This window comes from Atractosteus spatula, chromosome 4 (genome assembly GCF_055471065.1).
Source record: "Atractosteus spatula isolate fAtrSpa1 chromosome 4, fAtrSpa1.hap1, whole genome shotgun sequence".
Taxonomy (NCBI): Eukaryota; Metazoa; Chordata; class Actinopteri; order Semionotiformes; family Lepisosteidae; genus Atractosteus; species Atractosteus spatula.
Genome location: NC_142709.1, coordinates 61,846,592 through 61,868,054, shown reverse-complemented (window position 1 = coordinate 61,868,054; position 21,463 = coordinate 61,846,592). Strand labels below are relative to the sequence as shown.

Sequence of the window (21,463 nt, the reverse complement as noted above, 5' to 3'; positions counted from 1 at the left end):
TTTTTTTCATTTTCACTAAGAGGTATGCATTCTGGGTTTTCCCTCTTTCCATTGGTTTGTAATAAAGCTTTTGCCGTTTCACCTATAATTTCAAGCTCTCATTTGCAGCATCCTGAAAAATCTGCAGGAACCAAACATTTCCAAAACATTTGCAAATAGGAACCATATTTATTTCTGTCTAAACAGCACCACACAGGCTAGTGAATGAACGCATTTTAGCTTAAAATACAGTAAAGGTTACCAAGCCCAATAAAAATAATAATTGCTTACACTTATATAGCGCTTTTCAGGTAATGGGGACTCTCTTCCACCACCACCATCCACCTGGATGATGCGATGGCAGCCATAGTGCGCCAGAACGCTCACTATCAGTGGGGAGGAGAGCAGAGTAATGAGGCCAATTCAAGATGGGGATTATTAGGAAGCCATGATAGGTAAGGGCCAATGGGAAATTTGGCCAGGACGCCGGGGTTACACCCCTACTCTTTTCGAGAAACGCCCTGGGATTTTTAATGACCACAGAAAGTCAGGACCTCGGTTTTACGTCTCATCCGCAGGACGACGCCTGTTTACAGTATAGTGTCCCGGTCACTATACTGGGGTATTAAGACCCACATGGACCACGGGGTGAGCTCCCCCTGTTGGCCCCACTAACACCTCTTCTAGCAGCAAGCTTAGTTTTTCCCAGGAGGGCTCCCATCCAGGTACTGACCAGGCTCACACCTGTTTAGCTTCAGTGGGTTGCCAGTTGTGAGTTGCAGAGTGATATGCAATGTGTAGCATCCACTTGGAATGACAATGTATATCATATTCTAGCTGGAATATATACTTATTTTCATACTGCTGGAAATCAACCATTGTTAAAATAAAGAAAAAAAACAGGACTCAAACCCGAAAAGTTGTTTCGTCCTCAAAAATAAATGGCATTATATCACTTAACACATTTTAAAAGTGAAAGTCATGAACAATACATTTTTATATGTTTGAAAGTGCAGTAGTCATTTCTGGAAATATTTCATGACCCACAACAATAAGATTAAGCTTATTATTGAATAAACAGAATAATAATAAATAGAGTAAACTGAGAACATACATTTCAACAAACTCAATTATTGAGCTTGTATCAAAGAAAAAAGAAGGTTTAATAGAGATATTCGGGACCTTGGAAGGACTGACGAATTCGTCAAAGGTCACTTCATCCGTATCTAAACCAGGACCACGACTCATGGAAGGATAACAAACGGAGCTGCATCTGGGATTGTAGAGAGGAAGCACAAGGCTGTGGTTTGTGGGTCAAGCAACGGAGACATGTTGTGGAAAACGTTTGGCTGTGAGTCTACAGGAAACGTTCGTTTTCAACTCGATCTTCTGTTCTCAAAAAATGAGAGCAGCATGATATCCTTTACTGTCCCCCGCGTTCTGATCTTCGTATCTGTTAGACAATGACCGGAAACATACATTTATATCAGTTGTTTATTTTAATTGTGCATGACAAATTCTGGTGTTGAACAGTATTAAACGATTTGAATACAAAAATCAAAGCTTTGTGGTGGTTTTCACGAATTTCTAGGTGATTGGTTTCTGTATTCTGGTACTTTACTAAAGTTACACATTTGACCTCATGCAACTTGAATATCATCGGATAGTAAAAGTAATTGATTTAAACTCTTTCTAGCTTCCTGGCCAATTTTCGATGAAAAAACGCTAACAGTGAAAATAATTTAAAATGTAACCACAAGGTGGCAGTATTACACTGTTATTTCCTGATTTAGGAAGACTTGCAAACTTTTAACAACTGTTCCTACAGCTGGTGAAATATTCAGTAATGTTTCCTTCCACGCCTAGTTTTAATTTATTGTCTAATATATATTTAAATATTTTAACTAATGTAAAAAAAAACAACGATGCCCCTACTCTTAAAACACAATCTGGCATTTTTAGGTTATGTATTTAGAGTCACTGCAGTGAAATGTCGAAAATACACAATAGTTTTACATAGCTTGCTTTATATGAAAAAGGTTGATTGGACCAACCGCTTAAAACTGGTTTTTGAAGCCCCGGAAAAGTTAGCGCAAAAAAATCAATCAGACCCGTTGTTTCTTTTGAGCAATAGCATATTCTAAAAAATCCATTTTGAGATTAACTATATTGCTAAATAATTTGACATTTTGTGAACTCAGATCACCAAATACTTATGAGAAACGTAGAGTTGATTCAGGTTTGCAACCCTCTAGTTGTTTTTAACAAATATTATGACTCAAACCACACATTTTTTAAAGAGACATTTGGTAAATATCACTTCACTAACACGCAATGTGAGAAAAAATACAGAAAGATAAAATAGCAAGAGGATCCCTTTTTATAGAACCATCATCCAGGTCTACCTCATGATGATTTTGGTAAGCAAAGTGGGTCTGTAAATGAATCCAAAGGCAAGTTACTCCGCCTCTGGAAACGCAGTATGGCGGCACCGAATATGTACTAGTACCGAAAAAAGATAAAGCCGAAAGTATCTGCAAGTTCAGTTTACATACTAGAACCAACCACTGTAATTGGTAGACTTCTTACATAATTATGTTATAATAAACTTCATCCGTTATGTATGTAGTATGTAAAACTTTACATACATTGAATATCATATTATACATGTAGTAATATAAATGGAAGAGCAACAGTAAATAACAGTAAATATTATTCTAAATAATAATAATAATAGTCGAAGGACAAGCGTTGCATTATGGGTTGTTGGAGGATCTGGTCGCGGAGGATTCTGGGTTCCGTCTGTGAGAAGCTGGAGGCTCGACTGCGGAATTTGAAGAATCTGAGGGGTGTTATTTAAAGAAAACAAGGATTCTCACTGCTTCGGTTTCCTCCTAGAGATTCAACTCAGTTTTCAAGCCGTTCGTACTTTAAAGGTAAAGGTTTCATTCGCGGTTTCTACTTTGTGCTTATGTTTTAGAAAACAAAAACCGTTTAAGCTCTTTTCCTGTCGTGCGTCGTTCTCTGGTTCGCGTCCTTTAGCCTGAAAGAGCATCATCAGGCATCACTAACGGAATTTGAGTTATGTGACCCGGTTTGCCTGTTCGTTATTTTAGAAAGGCGATAAAATCACTTGTACGGAATCGCTAGGTTTTACCGATTGTATGTCATCAAGGAATATGTGGCTTTTCTATTAAATCTGAGAAATAACGGAATTATATTTTGTTTATGAATAAGGTGTTAGCGTTTACTTCCTTCTGTTTAAAAAGACAGTTTAAATTTTCGGGCTAAATTATTTGAAGGGAGTGGTTGAGACATTTGCAAACAGCTTGATGCATGGTCTTGAATTTCGGTTCTTGTGTCTCAGCAAATTATATCGACAGGAAATGCCACGGCCTTTAGTTTCCCCTGTGTTGACTATTGTCAATTTGAGGCGCTTCATGTTTTTTTTTTTGTTAAATGTAAAAAAAAATGACTGTCGATAAATCACTAAGGCTTACAGTTTTCCTATGTTTTTTTTTAAAGGTTTGGTGTATTGAAACCAGTTGTAATTAATATTGTTGACAGTAGGTTCTGTCGTGGTCTTTTCTAGCGAGAAAGCATGCCAGAAAGTTTTGTAAGCTTTGCCTTTTCGGATCTTTTGCAGTCTGTAGCCGAGTTTATGATCCTGAGTAGGTTAAGTCACAATTACGTATCCTGTAAATCCTTTGCTCATATGAGATATTTACCAGTCTTTGGCTTTCTTCCATTAATATTATAGGAAATACAAAAATAGAAACGTTTCTTCGTTTGTTTTCGCCAGAATCTTTTATCATCTTAATCTGAAATATACGTGTTCGTTTTATGACTCATCTTTGTTGATAAACACTAGCGTTTTCACTGTTTTTCGTGTTTAACACTCTTTGCAGATAGAGAAAGTAACAGCCTAGGTTGTTTTAGTAGGTATTTTTGTGTTAATCGGAGCCTTGCTCTATTTTTTGTATTTCAGTAAAGAATAACCGATAAGCAAAATTCGTCAGTGACATCTTAACTACTGTCCCAACGGTTAGAGTGGCTCATCATTATGTTTAAGAGCTTTGTGTGATCTTTTTTTAACTTAGCCACATTTTATGCATGCAGGTAGGTTTGCATGACAAATACCCTACAACATGGGTGAAAAACTGAAAACTGGACAGTGTAATTCAGTAGGGGAGTGTAACCACTAAAAAAGGAAATCAGGACAACCCAGAAAGTAAGCCACACTTCATCTGATTGGAGAATAACGAGTGCCTTCTTTGTTCGGCATTAAAAGAGCTCTGTGTCGTTTTTCTGTCTGAAGGGTTGTTGATTATGGTGACTGGGTAGCAGCATAGCTGTGGTGTGGTTTGAAGTGTCTATTCTGAGTTCCCTTGGCCTTCTCTCTAAGCACCACAACTGTCCCCATTTTTAGCACACGGTTTCAACCTTTCTGGGTTCAGTGAGCTGTAGATCCCATTGCCTGCTCATTTCTGGGCTTGACTTGCACCTCTATGAGCAGTCTGTCAGAGAGGGGCCCTTGAATGTAAAGTAGTCGCTTAACTAAGATGAGGGATACTTTCATATTGCATCATAGGCGTTTCAAACCAGGTCATCCACTGTAAATTGATCTGCTGTAATTTATTGGTTTAACCATGATCTGTCATATCACTAAAGCTTTTATTAAGAAAGAAATAATAGCATTGCAGGGAATTGTCCTGTGATTGGGTGATTGTTGGAAGTGCTCCAATTTGAACTGTTTTCATTATTAAAGGAGCATCATTTTCATTACCAAGTGGCTTTATAACAGGAGAACATATTGGACAACTTGAGTTTTCCATTCATTAAAAACTTCAGCTCAAAATACAGGATCTGTCTTATAGCCTGGAGAGAGTAGACATTCTTAGACCAAAGTCGCATTTGGGTGGGATAGATTGAGTCAGTTAATGGACCTGCCCCAGTGCGTCAGGGAATGACTGGATTCCTTCAGGTGCTTTGTCTGTTGTTGGCCTGTAGGTGACGACAGGCATACTGTACATTCTGCTTCAGGTCAGTTTGGGATTTTAGTGGCTTGTTGATTCAAATATCTTTTAACGTGAAATTACTACCCACAGGTCAGAGTTTTTTTTAAATAGAAGGCTGAAGGCTTTTTAGCTTTGGCATGATGCTCAGCTTTAGAGGATTGGTCTGGCTCTGTCTGGCTCAGTGCTGTGGTGATGGCATGCACTCAGAAGTCCGATTAGTCATTCAGTGAGCAGAGACTAGGCAGCGTAAGAGACAAGCTGACTTCCTGCTATCGCAGGGCGTCCAAGAACGGCATGAGAGCAGACCCGCTCATTTGGAATAATAACTTGAACCTCACACTTTATCTGCTGTGCCTTTTGCATAATCAAGTTCTGTAGGGTATGTTTTCTCAGATTTGAACCTGTGATTATCAAAAAAAAGTTTCAAAACCATTATTATTGCATTTGATTAGCAAAATGCATTTTTATTTTTTGCAATATATGGTGTCAAGGAGTTTTCTCACACTAAAGGAGAAGTATTCTACAACATGTTACATGCTGCTTACAGTTACACAGATCTCATGATTCATGTGTAAAACACATTACTTGTAAGTGTAGTGTAATTGAAACTCTTGTCTTTTTAAGCAGGTCAGAACTCAACATGTCCCAGGCTGAGAAACTGAAGGTAAGCCTCTTTAGAGCAGTGAATGCCAATAGTATGTGTACAGTGAAACTTGCCTAAGACCTGGAATTGTAACCAGAAGTGACATTTTTGTGATGCAATTACTGCACACCCTTCAGACAAACTACATTTTATGAATATTTTACATGAATATTCTCTAATGTAATTAGGATTTAAGAACAAATATTAAACCACTGCCATCTGTAGCAAATCTGGCATACAATATGCTGAAAGAAGTAAAAAGTAGTGTAAGAGTGTGAGGATGTCAGTTCCTCTTAGATTTTTCTTATGACAGTATTGTATAATTGCTCAGTATCATGATGCTCATTTACATCTAACTATCAAGTTGTGAATTACAGTTCAAGGTCTAGTAGCTTGTTTCGTCTATTCCTTTTCCTGCTTTTTCATTGCCCAGTGATTTATTTGGCTTTTTTTCCTGCCATTCTTCCATTATTTACCGTAATGACTGTTTGTTTAAATACATTCTGAAAGTTAAAGCAACAGTAAATGAGAAAAAAATGTGACAAACAGCTTTCTTGCTCCATAATACTTTGACAAGGGGCAAACACATTTTTCAATAATTTACTTTCCCATATTCCTTAAGAAAGGTGGAAATCATAACCTTTTTATCTGAAATGCCTGATTATTGTAGAATACAACTGTCTAGATAAAGAGATGGAATACCTACAGTGTTGTATACAAATGGTAATATGTATTTAAAAGGGGGGGGGATGATTATAAGAGCTCTCTTCAGATTCCCCCGTTCTGTCCCAGTATTGCTATACTTAAAAGCCTCCCAGCTGTTTCTCCTCTGCTGGTGCTGGGTGTGCTGTGTGACCCCACTGTGCCCCAGTCAGGGTGGAGGGATGTAGTGTACCACTGACTCATTCCTTTCCAACCAAGATTTTTAATCAATTCTGTAGATTTTCTTTTTCAAATAATGTACAACAAAGAATAATGTCCCCCATCTCCCCTAGAGGTCCTCCAATTCAGGTTTCTACCGAAAGGACCCCTAATACAGTAGCCCCCCTCACTCGTATCTGCAAGAAGAGGAAGGGTTAGGCGTTCCAGACATGAGGACTTAGCGGATAGATGAGATTCAAGCAGACTGACACACTGTGACACCTAGCCTAAAGCAAAATGACAAGGACAACTCTGCACAAAATTCAAATTGTCATGTAGTATAATAATGCAATGTAAATTAACAAAAAAATGGTGAAACTTATAAATTATGGTACTTGCCATCCCTTGATGAAGCTTCAGTCAAGTGTTAAAACTGGCTGCACTGGTGGGAGTTAAGCAAAACACTGCTTTGCCTGCAGTATTCAAACTTACACTATTGCCAAGAATATTTTTACTTTAATATACATTTTTATTGATTATTATTATTATTATTTATATTTCCTGATTGCTTGAGGTTTCAAGATGCATGGTTATCTAATACGAGGGATTTTACTGTGTAGGAGAATAGGGCTACACAGAACCCCAAGCAGCAAGGGGTTCTCCCAGTCCCCCAATATCCCCCCACCAGCACCGTTGATCCGAGCAGCTCTTCAATATTCCATTTGAATAATATCCTCCCCGTGCCCCAGGCGCCCAGTGCCATGATGAGAACATTTTATCTGCCATCAGACCAGCCACCCAGATTCATACTGTATTTGCAGCTGCTGGAGGTCAGATTAGAGTCATCATCTTGCTAAAGTACCCCCTTTCCTACCAGGAATAGCCTTGTTTAGAGTAATAGACAAACAGGAAGAGACTTATTTCTAGATCTCATTAACCCTGGGTATTCACAAAACGTATAAGTGTGTCTGCATGTGTTATGATTATGAAAAAAAGGAGAATAAACTTGCCATGTTTTTTGTGCCTTTGTGAGTCTTTCAGATGAATGCACAATCCTTCTTGTGTAATTTTGAGGCCAAAATAGAATCTTCAGAATGGAAGGGGTACCAGAATACAAATTGGTCTGTAGAGTTAGACAAACTCACTACAAGCAAATGTCAAGATACAGAAGTGACAGGGTTAAACCAAACAGACCAACAGGAAATAGAACTATATAGAAAATTTATATTAAATTATATTAAATATATATATAGAATATATAATTATATTAAATTAATAGTTAAATACAGAAATAAAACTGAAAAATTGGCAAAATCTGGAAGTCTGATAAGTCATCTCATTTATAGTCCCTGTCTCTCAGGTGGAGCCATAAATCTGAATGGCAAATAAAGAACACAACAAATTCTCACACAATAACAGGATATGTAGCCTTAAAGTTCTAATATTATTCTGTGTTGACTTGTTCCAAGTCCATTATTGAGTTCACAAAACTCGTTTGTTTTATTTCTTACCTCTGTTGTAATACAGTTATCTAAACAAGCAGCACACATTCCATATGGTTAAGTTGGAAAGTTTTTCTGGATATGGGCAAAATGGGATGTACTGCATTGCAGAACTGTTGCAAATTTCATGAGAAGCAATATGACATCCTTGAGAAGCTTTAGCTATCTCTTACTTTAGAGTGGGCACAAGGTAGCCCACTTTGTGAAGACATGTCCATTTGGATCAGTTGGGAGTCATTAAGTACGACCATGAAACTTTATCACTAAGTATCTTTAGGAGACTCATCCACCTGAGGCATCTTAGCCCACTTTTAACCCCGAAGGTGAAGACAGTGAAGCTGAGGTGTGCATTACAGCTGATCATGTGTTATGTGGGGTGTTATTTCAAGTATAGGTATTCAATGATTATTCAAAGTAAATGGTATCCCTAGCTTTGCAGAATCTGAGTTGATATCTGGAATGTCTTGTCCACTCCTCAGCAGGGCCAGTTCTCCAACCCAGAGACTCCAGGCTATGTGGGTTTCGCCAACCTGCCCAACCAGGTCCATCGTAAATCTGTCAAGAAAGGCTTTGAGTTCACCTTGATGGTGGTAGGTAAGTGAGTTCCCTCTCGCACCCAAGCACTAGCAATATTGAACATGAACAAGCTGCCGGGTCTGTTCTGCCTAGTTTCAGATCATACCACTCTTTGCAAACCAAAGTTCCCAGAACAGCTAAACGGATCAGAAAGATTTGCAAAGATTTCTAACAGGAGCAGTGTTTATTTTCTTATCGGGGGATTTTTAAACTTTCGACCAGTAAGTAAATTTAACTTAGAAATGTTGGATAACCCATTCGGCGATGCTTAAGGTATTTGCATCTGTTTTTGGAAAATGTGATTTAAATTTCCTTTTGAAAAATATTTGAACCAAGTTTGTTTGAATAGTAAAGAATGTCTGTTGCAGTTAGGTCTGTTATTAGACAGAGTTGCACAGAAAGTGAACAAAATGAAGGTATCCAAAGAAATGGTTAGCAAGTTTGCACTTTCACTTTTAACTCAGTATATGCCCACCCTTGGCCAAGGGCATTATGTGTCCCCCCTGCAGGTCAGCTTCACTTCTCCTTTGCTCCTGTTGGAGAGTTCTGTTATGCCTAACGTGACACACGTTTCATTATTTTATACACCTTCACAGCTCACAGCCTGCATGGAATGTGATTGCAAAGCAAACATGACTTTCAGGAAAATGGGGAAAAAAATGGAAATAAAAAATCTGTTAGTCAAAAAAAGTTCAAAATGTAGTTACTGCGTTCTGCAAATGGAAAAGCCCCAAAACCAAATGAAAAAAAACAAACATGTGGGTTCAACATTTCTTGCTCACTGAAAAGTTCCAGCTGCAGTGAATTGCAATGTTGCACTGAGGGTGTCTGTTCAGAAAAACAAATAGGCTCCATTCCCAGGAGTTTTGAGACCATGGAATTAATTTGGGGGTGGGAGCTACATTCAGAGCAGTCAGTTTATAGAAACTCACCCCTGTTCTTTTAACTAGGTCACTGTGGAATCTCTAATCTGTTCCAGAAACCAGCTCAAGAAAGCTCACATTCTAACTCGGTTTCAGAAAAGATTCTGCTAAACATAGAGATGGGACAGTAGGATGTACAATCTAATAACTTCTCTGCAAACCGCAAAAAAATTGTAGTGTTTAATGCTATTGTCATACTGCTGTCATGTCTCTCAGTCATAAGCTTGTCCTTCTGAGGACTACATACAAAACAACAGTAGTACTGTGTAAACAGTCTTTTGTTGATCGAAATTGAATAACGTCACATATGGTTAATTTAAAGCAGGCTTGTTCCTTGTCCAAAAGAGTCAATGAGCAGTGCCTGGCTGTCAGAAATGGCATCTTATCTGAATTTCCTAGTATTTGCTATACATCTGACATCACCCCATTGTTTTAAGCATAGAGGTGTTTATTCTCCAGGAGTGCACATCTTTCAGACAGGATCTAAATGTGTGTTTTTTTCTTACATGTTGGTTTTCAGGCAGTGCAGATTTTAGATGCCCATTCACAGTACTGTGTGATAAATGGGATTAGCTAAATGAACAGGGCAAATTAAAAAAAATCTTCTTTATGGTGTTGTTGAAGGAGCATAACTGGAGATCATTAAAATAAAAGAAAAGGTTTATTAAGTTATTTTAAAAAGAGCTTGCACAAATTCTATTAACAAGTTATTTGTTCTCTTTCTAGGAGAGTCAGGCCTAGGGAAATCCACTCTGATTAACAGCCTGTTTCTCACTGACCTTTACCCTGAGAGAGTCATCCCTGGAGCTGCAGGTAAGAGTGTTTATTTTTGCTGTTAATTCTGAGGCTCTCAAGTTTTCAAGTACATACTGTTACCATCATTGCTGAACGGATGAACATTTATATATTATTATAATAAAGTCTGTTAGCTAGAGTACATCTTTTGTGCATCCGTTTTGTTCCTAGCTGCTTTGTGATATTTCCTGAGTCTTTCATGTGGTAAGCAGTATGTTTTAAGACTCTCCAGCCTATCCTATATAGTTTTCTCCTGCATACATGTTAAGCTAGCAATTCTTGTTTTCTCTAAAGTAAACTTTCACAAACTATGAGAATATACCAATAATATAAGCAATAACCATTAGCCGAATATAAAGAAAGTAGTGCCTTGCTGAAGTATTTTTCAGCCTGTGCACCCCCACTTTATTTATGTGTCCAGTGTCTCCAGCTACCACTGTGGTTAGAAGTAGAAAAAAAAGAGGTTGGGATATCACATGACTGTGTCTTGGCAAAGTAGAGCAGATGTGGTCTTTTCAGAAAAAAGGAACATCCAGGCCCTTCTTATCTGAAAATGTGAAGTAAAAACAAATAAACAAGTTACACTAGTCGATACAGGCACTTACTTAGAGCTCAACACACAGACCACAGCTGGAGACACAAAGAGGATGTAAGATGGTTCTTCTGTATTTCACACTGAACTGCCCTTTAAGCCTAGGATCTGATAAAAGAACATTGCTCATTGCTGTGTGTGTTCTGCAGAGAAGATCGAGCGCACGGTGCAGATCGAGGCCTCCACAGTGGAGATCGAGGAGCGAGGGGTGAAGCTCAGACTTACGGTGGTGGACACACCAGGCTATGGCGATGCTATTAACAGCCAGGACTGGTATTACATCCTACCTTACTCTGTCATTACTTGCATTTAATAACCCTTGTGTTTGAAGACCAAAACAGCTGGCAACCAAAACCAAGCTTGCAAGTGAAAAGTTATACTTTTTGCATCTGCAGTGGGTCATGAATCGTTCTGAGCCGTGTGATCCATCACACGAATTCCTTCTGCCCAAAATTATTGGAACTTTTTAACTAACTTATACTTAGAAAGCATGAAGTAAGTTAATTTTATTAAAAGCAGGAAAAGAGTCTTCCTGTGTAAATCAAAATAGCTACCTATATTTTATCTTGGTTGTCAACAATGAGCTAACTTTAAAAAATGTTTGTACAATTTGTAAATTAATTATTAATTCACTAATTCATTTATTAAGCATGAATTTAACTAACCCTTTCAGCTTTATGTAGCAAAGGTTCTAGTTCAGAGTTAAGTCTGCCCGCTGTATAGGTAGCGATTATTCCTTTAGGGAAAACACGTTCCGTCTTTCTGGGCTGGTGGTTGTGGGACAGGCAGGGCTGAACTGCAGGAAAGCCCAGTGTCTGTCCTCCCCAGGCTTCCCTTTCTCCTTTAGGCCATGTTTTCCCCTCTGCTGCCATCTGGACAGCATAACTCTCAGCCTTTCATATCTGGTGTTCTCGTGCTCACATCATCCCTCTCCTATTCCACTCCTGTCTGATGTGCTGGGAGTGGCCATAAGCCTCTAACCAGAACAGGAAACATCTGGAATGGTGGAAGGATGAGAACTGTAGCCTTTAAACAGCAGGCCTGTCAGTATTGTGAAGATTTCCACTTGAAGGAGGAGGTTTCTCATCTGTATTTTCCCTCCTATCCCATTGCTTGTCACGTTATCTTGCTGTATGTAATACAGTATGTAGGTTTGTATTGTTTCTTCTGGAATTCCTTTTTGCTTATAGAAAACATACATTTTTAAAAGGAAACCAATTTGTAGGATGCATGCAGCTAGAGTTAGAGTGATCATTTGATCATTTGTCGAATGACAAATTGGTAAACTTGAATTATTGTTGTAAATCTCTGAAAGTTGTACTTTGGTTTACAAAAATGCAATTAGATGATGGTAGAAGTGTTTTTGGACACCAAATAAATCAGCACCAGATTGGTTCATTTGTTGAGCGAGAGCGTTCTCAGTAAACAAAGAACATGTTTAATTTCACCCTTTCTGACAGCTTTAGCACCATTATATCCTACATCGATGACCAGTTCGAGCGATACCTTCACGATGAGAGTGGTCTGAACCGCAGGCACATAGTGGACAACCGCGTGCACTGCTGCTTCTACTTCATTTCTCCTCTGGGCCATGGGTAAGCAATGTGACAAGTGTTCTGTTGTCTGTTCTGAAGTGAAAGAGGGCATTTGTCCTGTAACCTTCTTGACCTTACTTTATGTAGTTGTACTTTTTATGTTATTGCTCTGTGAATATTCGACTGACAAATCCGTTATGATGTTTATTCAAGCTCCGCACCAGTTGGACCGCATTAGTAGCTTCTCCTGGTTTTTCTGCCGCTGTTGCTTTAAAGAGACCTTGAAAACCTGCATACACACCAGCCCACTTGGACCAGGATTGGACATGGCTATTTGATTGTGATTGCTCTTTAAGAAAACTGGACAAAGTCGTCCATCATGTTCAAGATGACAAAATCTCATCTCTTTAATGTTTTTCTTTGAACAACTCAGCATTTCTTATATTAGCCATTTCAAGTAGGTCATGCAGCTACCTAGATGACCATTTAGAATTGTCAGGGAGAGATCAAGCACATGGGTTGATCACTGAGCCAGACTTTGTTTTTTTGGTTGCATTTGGCACAGGATTTCCACCCTGTGTTGGACTCTGTGTTACTGTTGTTCCTGAGACTCTGTTGTTTGTGTTTCAGCCTGAAGCCCCTAGATGTCCAGTTCATGAAGGCAATTCATAACAAAGTCAACGTGGTCCCTGTCATTGCCAAGGCTGACACCCTCACACTGAAGGAGCGAGAGAGGCTCAAGCGCAGGGTAGGACAGACTTTTTCTCAGTTCCTGATTTTGCTTTGGCATTTCAAAGTTTGGTTTCTGTAAATTCAAGATGATTCCTGTCAGAGTTGTAAGCAGTGGAGAACTGTTGTAACAAACGTGAATGTTGTTTTCTCTGCTCCAGATTTTAGATGAGATTGATGAGCATGGCATCAAGATCTACCACCTCCCTGACGCAGAGTCTGATGAGGATGAGGATTTCAAAGAACAGACCCGAATTCTCAAGGTGCCTTTTAAAAGAGTGACAGTCTCCATACTTGTTTAGCAGAAATTATTCAACTTCACTGAAGTGGCGGCCTCTTGTGGTAAAATGCGCAAAATCCAGGACTACATTTGACTTTACCCTGTGGGTATGCATAATAATTTCCACCTATATATATGTTATGCACTGTTGATACAGACTGAATGTCCCATAGGAAGTCTTCATACTAAGATTGGAAGATGTGTTTAGAATATGAAATTCAAGCTAACAACATTTTTAAGTTTTATTTTATTGTAAGAAGTTTTATTGTACTTCTTTCTCTGTAATTGTGTAGTTACCATTTATCGCATTCACTTAAAATGTTAATTACATTTTTTACACGTCTGAAACCACGTAATGTATACTTCTGATAGGTCTGTTGATGTCTCACTTTACTTCTCAACAGATTGAAGAAGACTAATCCTTTGTTAAACTGGAGTCAGGCTGTATTGAGTGAAGAGAGGCGAAGTCCCGTGGTGGGATCCAGTAGTAAGATTGTAATGTTTCGATATGTATATGTGCTTCCCAGACCAGTATCCCGTTCGCAGTCGTGGGGTCCAATCAGCAGATTGAGGCCAAGGGGAAGAAGGTGCGAGGCCGTCTGTACCCTTGGGGTGTCGTGGAGGTGGAGAACCCTGAGCACAATGACTTCCTCAAGCTGCGCACCATGCTCATGTGAGTGAGGGAGCTTCACTTACAGGACTGGGTCCCTTCCGCAGTATCAGTCCAGATGAGGGGCTAAAATACAGACAGGCGAAGGTAACCAAGCGTGAGCAGCTGTCTGTTCAAAGTGGTTTGATAAGTGAGCTGGGAATCAGTGTAGAGCAGTATAAAGTCTCCAGTTTATGTCTGGGCTGCAGTGCTGTTACAGCATTTTTCCCTTCTGAAGTTCCAGCCAGCTGTAGCTGATCAGCTGTGAATGGGGAAGTTGAAATGTTTAAGTTGTAATGGAACCTGAAAGAAAATTGAACAGTTGAACAATACAGTAAATGCTAAAGGATCATAAGTTCATAAAGATCCTATTTAATCCTTTCTAATCGCTCACATCATTTACAGGAGGCTTAAACCACGTATGTCTTATCACATATATTTTCCCTCACAAGTATTTAGCAAAACATTATACAGTAGGTTGGCACTGAACAGTTAGTTGTGAGGCATTGGTTTAGGCATAATTTGCTGTTCTTTCTTTTATCAGAACCCACATGCAGGACCTACAGGAAGTGACCCAGGATCTCCACTATGAAAACTTCCGCTCGGAGCGCCTCAAACGAGGCGGAAGGTTGTCCTCACATGGTTACATTCTGCCTCTTTCTCCTGCGTATGTATCTGCCTTTCTTCCTGCCTTCCTGCACCTCCCTGCTCTCCCTGGAACACTCTGGTTGATCTGGAGTACTGGTGTACTCACGGGTATAGTATGGAAAAACAAGATTTCATTGCAAAGGCTACCTTCCTTCCACTTAGCTACTAGAACAGTAAACCTGGGTAAGATGTGAAGGAAAAATGCCTTGTATTGATTAGTTTAATAAACATTTGGCTGGAGATTAAAAAAAAGGTACATATTAAAAAAATAAGTCCCTTTTGACCCTCTTTTCAATTATATTAGATACATGGGGATACTATCCATTCAATGATAATATCAGTGAATAAGGACATGACTCAGTGGAGAGCTGCATCATCTTGCAGGCTGTACAGAAACAAGCAGGTTAATTCCATGCTGAAAAGTAGAAGGAAATAAGAAACAATGTTTCTGCTTTGAACACACCTGGAATTTTGCTCCACGGCTAAAATTTTGTGTCTTCATTTTGGGTTTTACTGTGGAATGAGCCTCTACTTGTTTCATAAAAGGATAGTATCCAAGTTTAGGATTATTTTCAGCATGTTTTATTTCTGTTTCAAGGACACATTTGTAACACAAGACAAGGGACTGCCCTTTGTAAAAAGTACACCGCCTTATCAGCTGCTACTGAACGCCATCTAATGACAGTAGTTGAGCAAAGAAACTCAAGCCATTTGCCTTTAAATTTTGATAAGATAAGTTAAAAGACCTCCACAGAGACGTTCTCAAAAAGGCACCCACTGCAGGCACAGAAGTCACCAGAGATAGTGTAAAGCAATCTTACATATCTAACATCTTACATGTGTATGTTTTTTAAAACAACCTACACGGACTCATAATTTTCAACATGAGTTTAATAACACTACTACTGTATGCTTCGTTATCAGAGGACCCGGACATGTCCTGCCGCGGTCAAAGTATCTTTCAGAATTGCTGTTTTTTGCACATTTGTTCTAAATTCCCTTAGTTTATCTCCCTGAGATAGAATATGAAATCTGTTTTTTAAAGGGTTATAAAGCTCCAAAGGAAAATAACTTTCTTTTTCCATTGCAGCAAAATGGCAGTCAGATGTGCTGTGTATCCAGGTGTTAGTGTGGCGTCATACCACAGGCTCTGAACATTTCAAAGTCTGTGTTCCTTTATGAGCCGAATGCAGTGATCCGTAAAAGCCGTGTTCCCAGCCAGCTGTGGCTGTGTACAGAGGAGAGAGGGAGGTACTCTTGGGAGCTGCACTGGCGCTCTTTATCTGGTCTTCAGCCTGTCAGCACACTGCTTTGCTATTGCTGCACCACTGCTCGCTTATCTAAATGCTCCTTCAGTCCTTTGATGTCAGATTCACTGGCTTCTTTCTTTTATGTATGTGATTTTCACTTTCTGGTACTCAAGTATAACTGAGAGTCTTTAACACAATTGTACAGTGTACAAAATCATATGGTGTTGTCATCCTTTCTTCAGAACTACAGAGGCCTGAGTCTCGGATTAGAGAATATACAGTATAATTAAAATGAAGTCTACAGTTAGCAGTAGTTTGCTTGGATGCTGGGTAATTTTGTGCATTACAAATTTATGCTGAGTCTTCTCTTTTAACAGAAATCTATGCAATTTAAGATAATTTGCTTGCTTGCGGGCAGCATGGAGTGGAGTATGGCCATCAATATTCCTGTTTGTCCATGAAGTATACAGAAAAAAAGTCACATAATAGAATGATTTAATGTGGATGCACCACTTGGAACAATGAAAACAATTGCTGTTATATCCACTATGTGAATGGAATGTATTTATAGACAGTTTGCACCTGTATCTCTTGTGAGTGATGAAGAAAATTCCTTTTTTGAATACCAATTTGAGTAACAAAAAATACCATTGAAGAGGTACAAAATGGCTGAGGAAAAAGTATGCCTATCAAAATCACGGCAAGAGATGCCATTTATTTTAATGAAAAAGAAAAAATGTGGCCAACGATCAAGGATTGAGGTTGATTGACACATCTTGCATAGGCTGTGTAAATATTTCACTTTATGAAGCCGGTGCTTTTAAATCCAGACTAAGATGTGTTGCAGTCTGGTCATTGAGGTCTTAAGTATATTATTAACAATGTTTACCTGAATGAAATGACTGCCTTATTAGTCATAGTCTTGGTATAAAGCCGGCCTTTAGTAATCAGTAGACGAAAGGGGTCTACAAATCCAAGGAGCCTAACCAGGATATTGGCTCTGGGGACCATTTGTAGAAAGTCTTCCTTCCACTGTACATGTATGACGCTGTTGCGCAGTAATACCAGGAGAGGGTACTGTTGTGATTGCAGTCTGACTTTGCAGACATTCGTCTGTCACAGTCAAGTCACATGATCGATTTCGAATGTAAAGATTTTTAAGGTGTATAGACTGTCAAGGTTACTAACAAATCATTTCTTCTTTGTGAGGAAATATACAGTATGTGCAGTTTTGACAGATGCTGAATAAAGAACTAAATGTTCTTGTAGTGCAAATCTCAATTTCTGGACATATTTATATCATTCCTTCCTGAGAACCTATGCTATATATCCATGAAAAAGACACATTTCAAGGTATCAGTTTTAAACTGTTGCATAGATTTTTTTAGACAAAGAAGCTTGCAATGAACAATACCTTAGACTTAAGACCTAAGAATGGTAATACTTTGCATCTGAATATGCAATATCCATTATATTGTTCTCTTTGATATTTTTAAGCTTGATCAAATCTCCATATTAGCAGCATGTTGTTAATAAGCAAGTACTGATAATTGTATATCAAATAATAGTTTGATGAAGGACTCTAATCTAACAGTGGGTTTTAGTGCTGTGAACGCAATATTCAATGCTTATGTGTTTCAGGAAGGGAGCAGAGCCTGAGGAATTCGACAAGGACATGATTCTCCAAGAGAAGGAGGCCGAGGTACACAGGCTTAATCTTAATACCATTATCTCTCAGCTGACACTGCAGCTGCATGCAGTGTTACCTATCAGCTCTGACTGCAAATCGTAATCGGCATTCAGGAAATCTCCTGAATAATGCCCAAGGCAAGAAAAAGGAATTTTGTCTAATTCTATCTTATAATACATGATTAAACTTAATAGTCTTAAACAGCCAACGGCTCCATATACAACTCAGTGCATTTATCACTATGTTGGGGCTATGGCTCTGATTTTCACTGAATTTGTGATGTGGATGAATAGAGGATGTGGCCAGAGCTTTGTTTCTGATGGACTACCTATTCTCTCTGCTTGCTCTTTAGCTACGGCGAATGCAGGAGATGATTGCTAAGATGCAGGCCCAGATGCAGAAGCAGGGAGAAGGTGATGGAGATGGGCACCATGTCTGAAGGAAGTGGTAAGACCCACTGTTACACAACTCCTCAACACCTTACAACACAGCAGCCATTAGGAGAAGAGCATAAAGGGAAGAGCTTCACTGCAATGTGAAATCACCTACATAATTTAATACCGTCAGAATTAACTAATTACTAGATGTCTGCATTACTGACTGATGATGCAATGTATTTTTTAGTATTTGCAGTAACACCCCCATCCATTCCCCTGTCCCTCCCCCAAAGCATATAGTGATCAATGCAATCATGTCTTTATCTGTGTCATTTGCCCTTATATTTTTGTATTAAGATGGGTATAGCAATGTCTTGGGTGCAGTTACAGTTACAGTTCTTGAGTCTTGGATTCATTTACAGACTGGGGTGTTTCCTGTGTGGCATTCCCTCCCTCTGAAATCATGCTTAGTAGATCTCTTATTTACTGCCTCTGTGTTAAAGTGCGCACAGACTTATTATAGTGGATTGGTGTGTCATCCAGACAGCAGTCCTGCTTAAACTGCAATTTGTTGATTTTGTCCTAAACTCAAGGGTTTCTAGAATGCCAAGTCCTGTCATTTCATCAGTATGAAGTGGTGGAAAAATTAAAAATAAATTTGAATACTGTAAAATAGGAAGAGTAATAAACCATTAACTTGATTTAGATCCATAGCCATTTAAAGGTTTTTACCTTTAACTATCTTCTAACAGCTTGTAAAGCTGTGACATACTGAAACATATTGAATCATACTGCCACATATTGAAAACAACGTGTTTTCTTTGCTACTCCATTTATTCCAACTCCAGTTATAATATGCTGTAACACCAGTGAATATATTGGATTTTTCCTCCCAGGTCAAGCCTCGCCGGTTCAACTGAGCAAGAGAGCGTGAGGGAGCAGTCTTGACTTTAAAGGGACCTGCCCACCACTTTCTCTGTTTCCACCTGTGTTAGTTCTTTGTATCCATTTTATAAAGCAATATGGTCTTGTGTTTTTATATTTCCATATATATTGTTTTCTTTTTTTACTTTTGATATTTTTACCATACAAGTTACTGATATGAGGTGTATCCCTGCATGGGGTATTATTCCCTGATTTATTTCTTGGAGCCATTTGTTGTAATAGAGTAATCGCACCAAATGCTGCTAAATTTGAAAATAACAAACCCTGCTCTCCAGTACCAACTTACTGCCTTCCTGTTCTTCAGCAATTAGCATTCCTCACATTTTATGTGATGCTTTTCATCCTGAATTATCCAAGGTCGCTTTGCTTTGATGAGAGGCTTCCACCCCACTTCATCCACCAGTGAAGTGCAGCATCCACCTGGGTGACACACGGCAGTCATTCTGAGCCCACTAGCACGCATCGCTGACATGTTAACTCACAACAGACCTTCCACGCATGTGGCCCATTTCCAAAGGCAAGCATTGCTGAAGCCACTCGTATTCTGGGTCTAGCAAGGACAGCGCTGGCCATGTTGCCCACAAGTACAGCATGGAAGGACGATCGCTTGTGCAAACGCTAACATTTTTTTTTCTGTTGGGGCAACTCAGACTTTTCTTGAAGCACATTTTTTCTCATCCAGACAAATCCAAAAAAAAAGAGAAATTAGTCAATAAACATGTCATGACCGGTATAATTATCAAGGACAAGGACAATTATGTAAGGACATAAACACATGCTATATTCTGTATTAGGCAGATATCAAATCTGTTCTCCTGCTTTTTTTTAACAATGTAGTCTGCGTCTAGAGATGCGCTGGGCTGTGGGTCAGAGTAAATGCTATCCTTGTTAGCTGCACATGTGGTTCAGAGATGTAAAGGAGTTAAGACCACCTCACCTTAATTGTTACAAAACAATTGTGTTCATGTCATTGTTTTGGCTTCAAAGTGACCAAAAAAAAAAATGTAATGGAAGGAAATAAACTGTGAAGAATTCCATGACATCTGTGCATGACTTTAAAGTGAGGTATTGTTTTATCCTTAGTTTTTTCCAGTAGTGTAGTTCAGAGACCGGTGTTAGTTCTTCACACTGTAAATGGCATCTTGGAATTGGATTCTTATCTGAGAGAAGTAGGGTCCACAGGCTAGTTAAAGGTTTTGTGGGATTTCTTAAGCACAGCTTAAAACATAATAATTCAGCAGTACAATATATAGAGATGGTCTTCCACAAATGGGTAAAATGATTGGGATGTAGCCATCTCATGATGTTACATGGGAGTTTTTTCTGATGCGAGTTATCATTAATAAATATTGGGCCAAACTTTTTTTTCCAATGCCTCTTAAAAGTGTTCAGTCAGTTACAGCATTCCATGAGAGCTATAGTCTTACAAAGGAGATATGCGTTATGTATGTTATGTGAGCTATGTTATGTTATCCCTCCTCCTTGTTGGAAGAGGGTTTACCTTCCCCAGCATCAGTATGTGTCAGCCTCAGGAATACCATACAGAGCTCCCTATTGATGTATTGTTCTTGCTTTTTACTTTTTGATTTTTTTGAAGAGAAGTGGAAAAATTTAAAAATAACAGGATGTCCAGTGAAATGTGTCCAGTAAATGTATACAGTTCTGCCAAAAAGAAAAGAAAAAAATGCTGGTGAAAGAAACATGAATGGATGTTGGCATTTTCCTTGTTATTATATGGTGATTTAGCAAGGTTAAGCATGCACGAGGCAGTTTGACCCAAACAACGTTATGGGTATTTACAGCTTCATATTTAAATGATTGGTTGTTTAAATATCTGAGCTGCTTAGGGAGGGAGAGTTTGTGCAGACTGAGGTTTCTATCTTTGTCGGTCTTTGTGGTATTACCTTTTCTTATTGAATTGGTTAACATTCCAATGTCTCCTATTTAATAGTTTACAGAACAAAATTGAATACTGTCTTGTAATAAAGTTTATATTAAACCCACACTTTTTTGGTTTGGTCTGTCACTGAATGAAGCTCATATTTCTGAGGTCTTGTTTTTTTATGTACTGTAATATCACTTTGGTGTATAAGCCATTTAGAGTAACAAAATACATTTATTCTGTTTGATGAATACATCCAGACACGAGTTCCTTTTACCAAAGACAATCACATGGATAAAAACAGAACTGAAGTAATGTGGACTAGTGACATGTTAATTCTGGTCACATTTGTGCACTTGGGTAATTCACTTAACTTATTTCTTTAAGCAGCCTTTTGGTACTACTTAGCATTTGATTCTGTGTGTTCCTTATTGAATTCCTTTTCACTGAAATATTTAGTTATCTCACGCTACTTAAAGTTTCCTGATGGCAGATTCAAGCTAGTTTTTCTGAGTGAATCCTCTGCTATGGTTTCTTGGGTTTCCAAACTATGAGCTCAGCCGAGTTGCTTTGAAGTGGCCACCTCGCT

The 21,463-nt window shown here is 38.7% G+C and overlaps 1 protein-coding gene across 4 annotated transcripts; it reads left to right on the top strand.

Annotated features, from left to right (window-relative positions):
* The first annotated feature begins 2,753 nt into the window (after nt 1–2,753).
* On the top strand, nt 2,754–20,996 carry septin2 (septin 2). Of its 4 annotated transcripts, XM_088912675.1 has the most exons (14): nt 2,786–2,915; nt 3,968–4,023; nt 5,625–5,661; nt 8,483–8,597; nt 10,229–10,315; nt 11,039–11,162; nt 12,350–12,484; nt 13,055–13,172; nt 13,315–13,416; nt 13,961–14,106; nt 14,627–14,749; nt 17,622–17,682; nt 18,023–18,117; nt 18,944–20,996. In XM_088912675.1, exons 3-13 carry the CDS (start codon nt 5,638–5,640, stop codon nt 18,107–18,109), a joined length of 1,122 nt encoding a protein of 373 aa, XP_088768801.1. In that variant the 5' UTR covers nt 2,786–2,915; nt 3,968–4,023; nt 5,625–5,637; the 3' UTR covers nt 18,110–18,117; nt 18,944–20,996. The 4 variants fall into 4 exon arrangements, with proteins under 4 accessions (XP_088768803.1, XP_088768799.1, XP_088768801.1 ...); XM_088912677.1 differs by lacking the exon at nt 3,968–4,023 and having other exon boundaries at nt 2,754–2,915; nt 14,627–14,710; XM_088912673.1 differs by lacking the exon at nt 3,968–4,023 and having other exon boundaries at nt 2,755–2,915.
* Nucleotides 20,997–21,463: the final 467 nt, after the last annotated feature.

Excerpts from the sequence above, each read along its gene's own strand:
- septin2 (XM_088912673.1), top strand. The coding sequence starts at position 5,638 with ATGTCCCAGGCTGAGAAACTGAAG. Across the intron at positions 5,662-8,482 it reads CCCAGGCTGAGAAACTGAAG|CAGGGCCAGTTCTCCAACCC; the intron begins GTAAGCCTCTTT and ends TCCACTCCTCAG. Across the intron at positions 10,316-11,038 it reads AGTCATCCCTGGAGCTGCAG|AGAAGATCGAGCGCACGGTG; the intron begins GTAAGAGTGTTT and ends TGTGTTCTGCAG.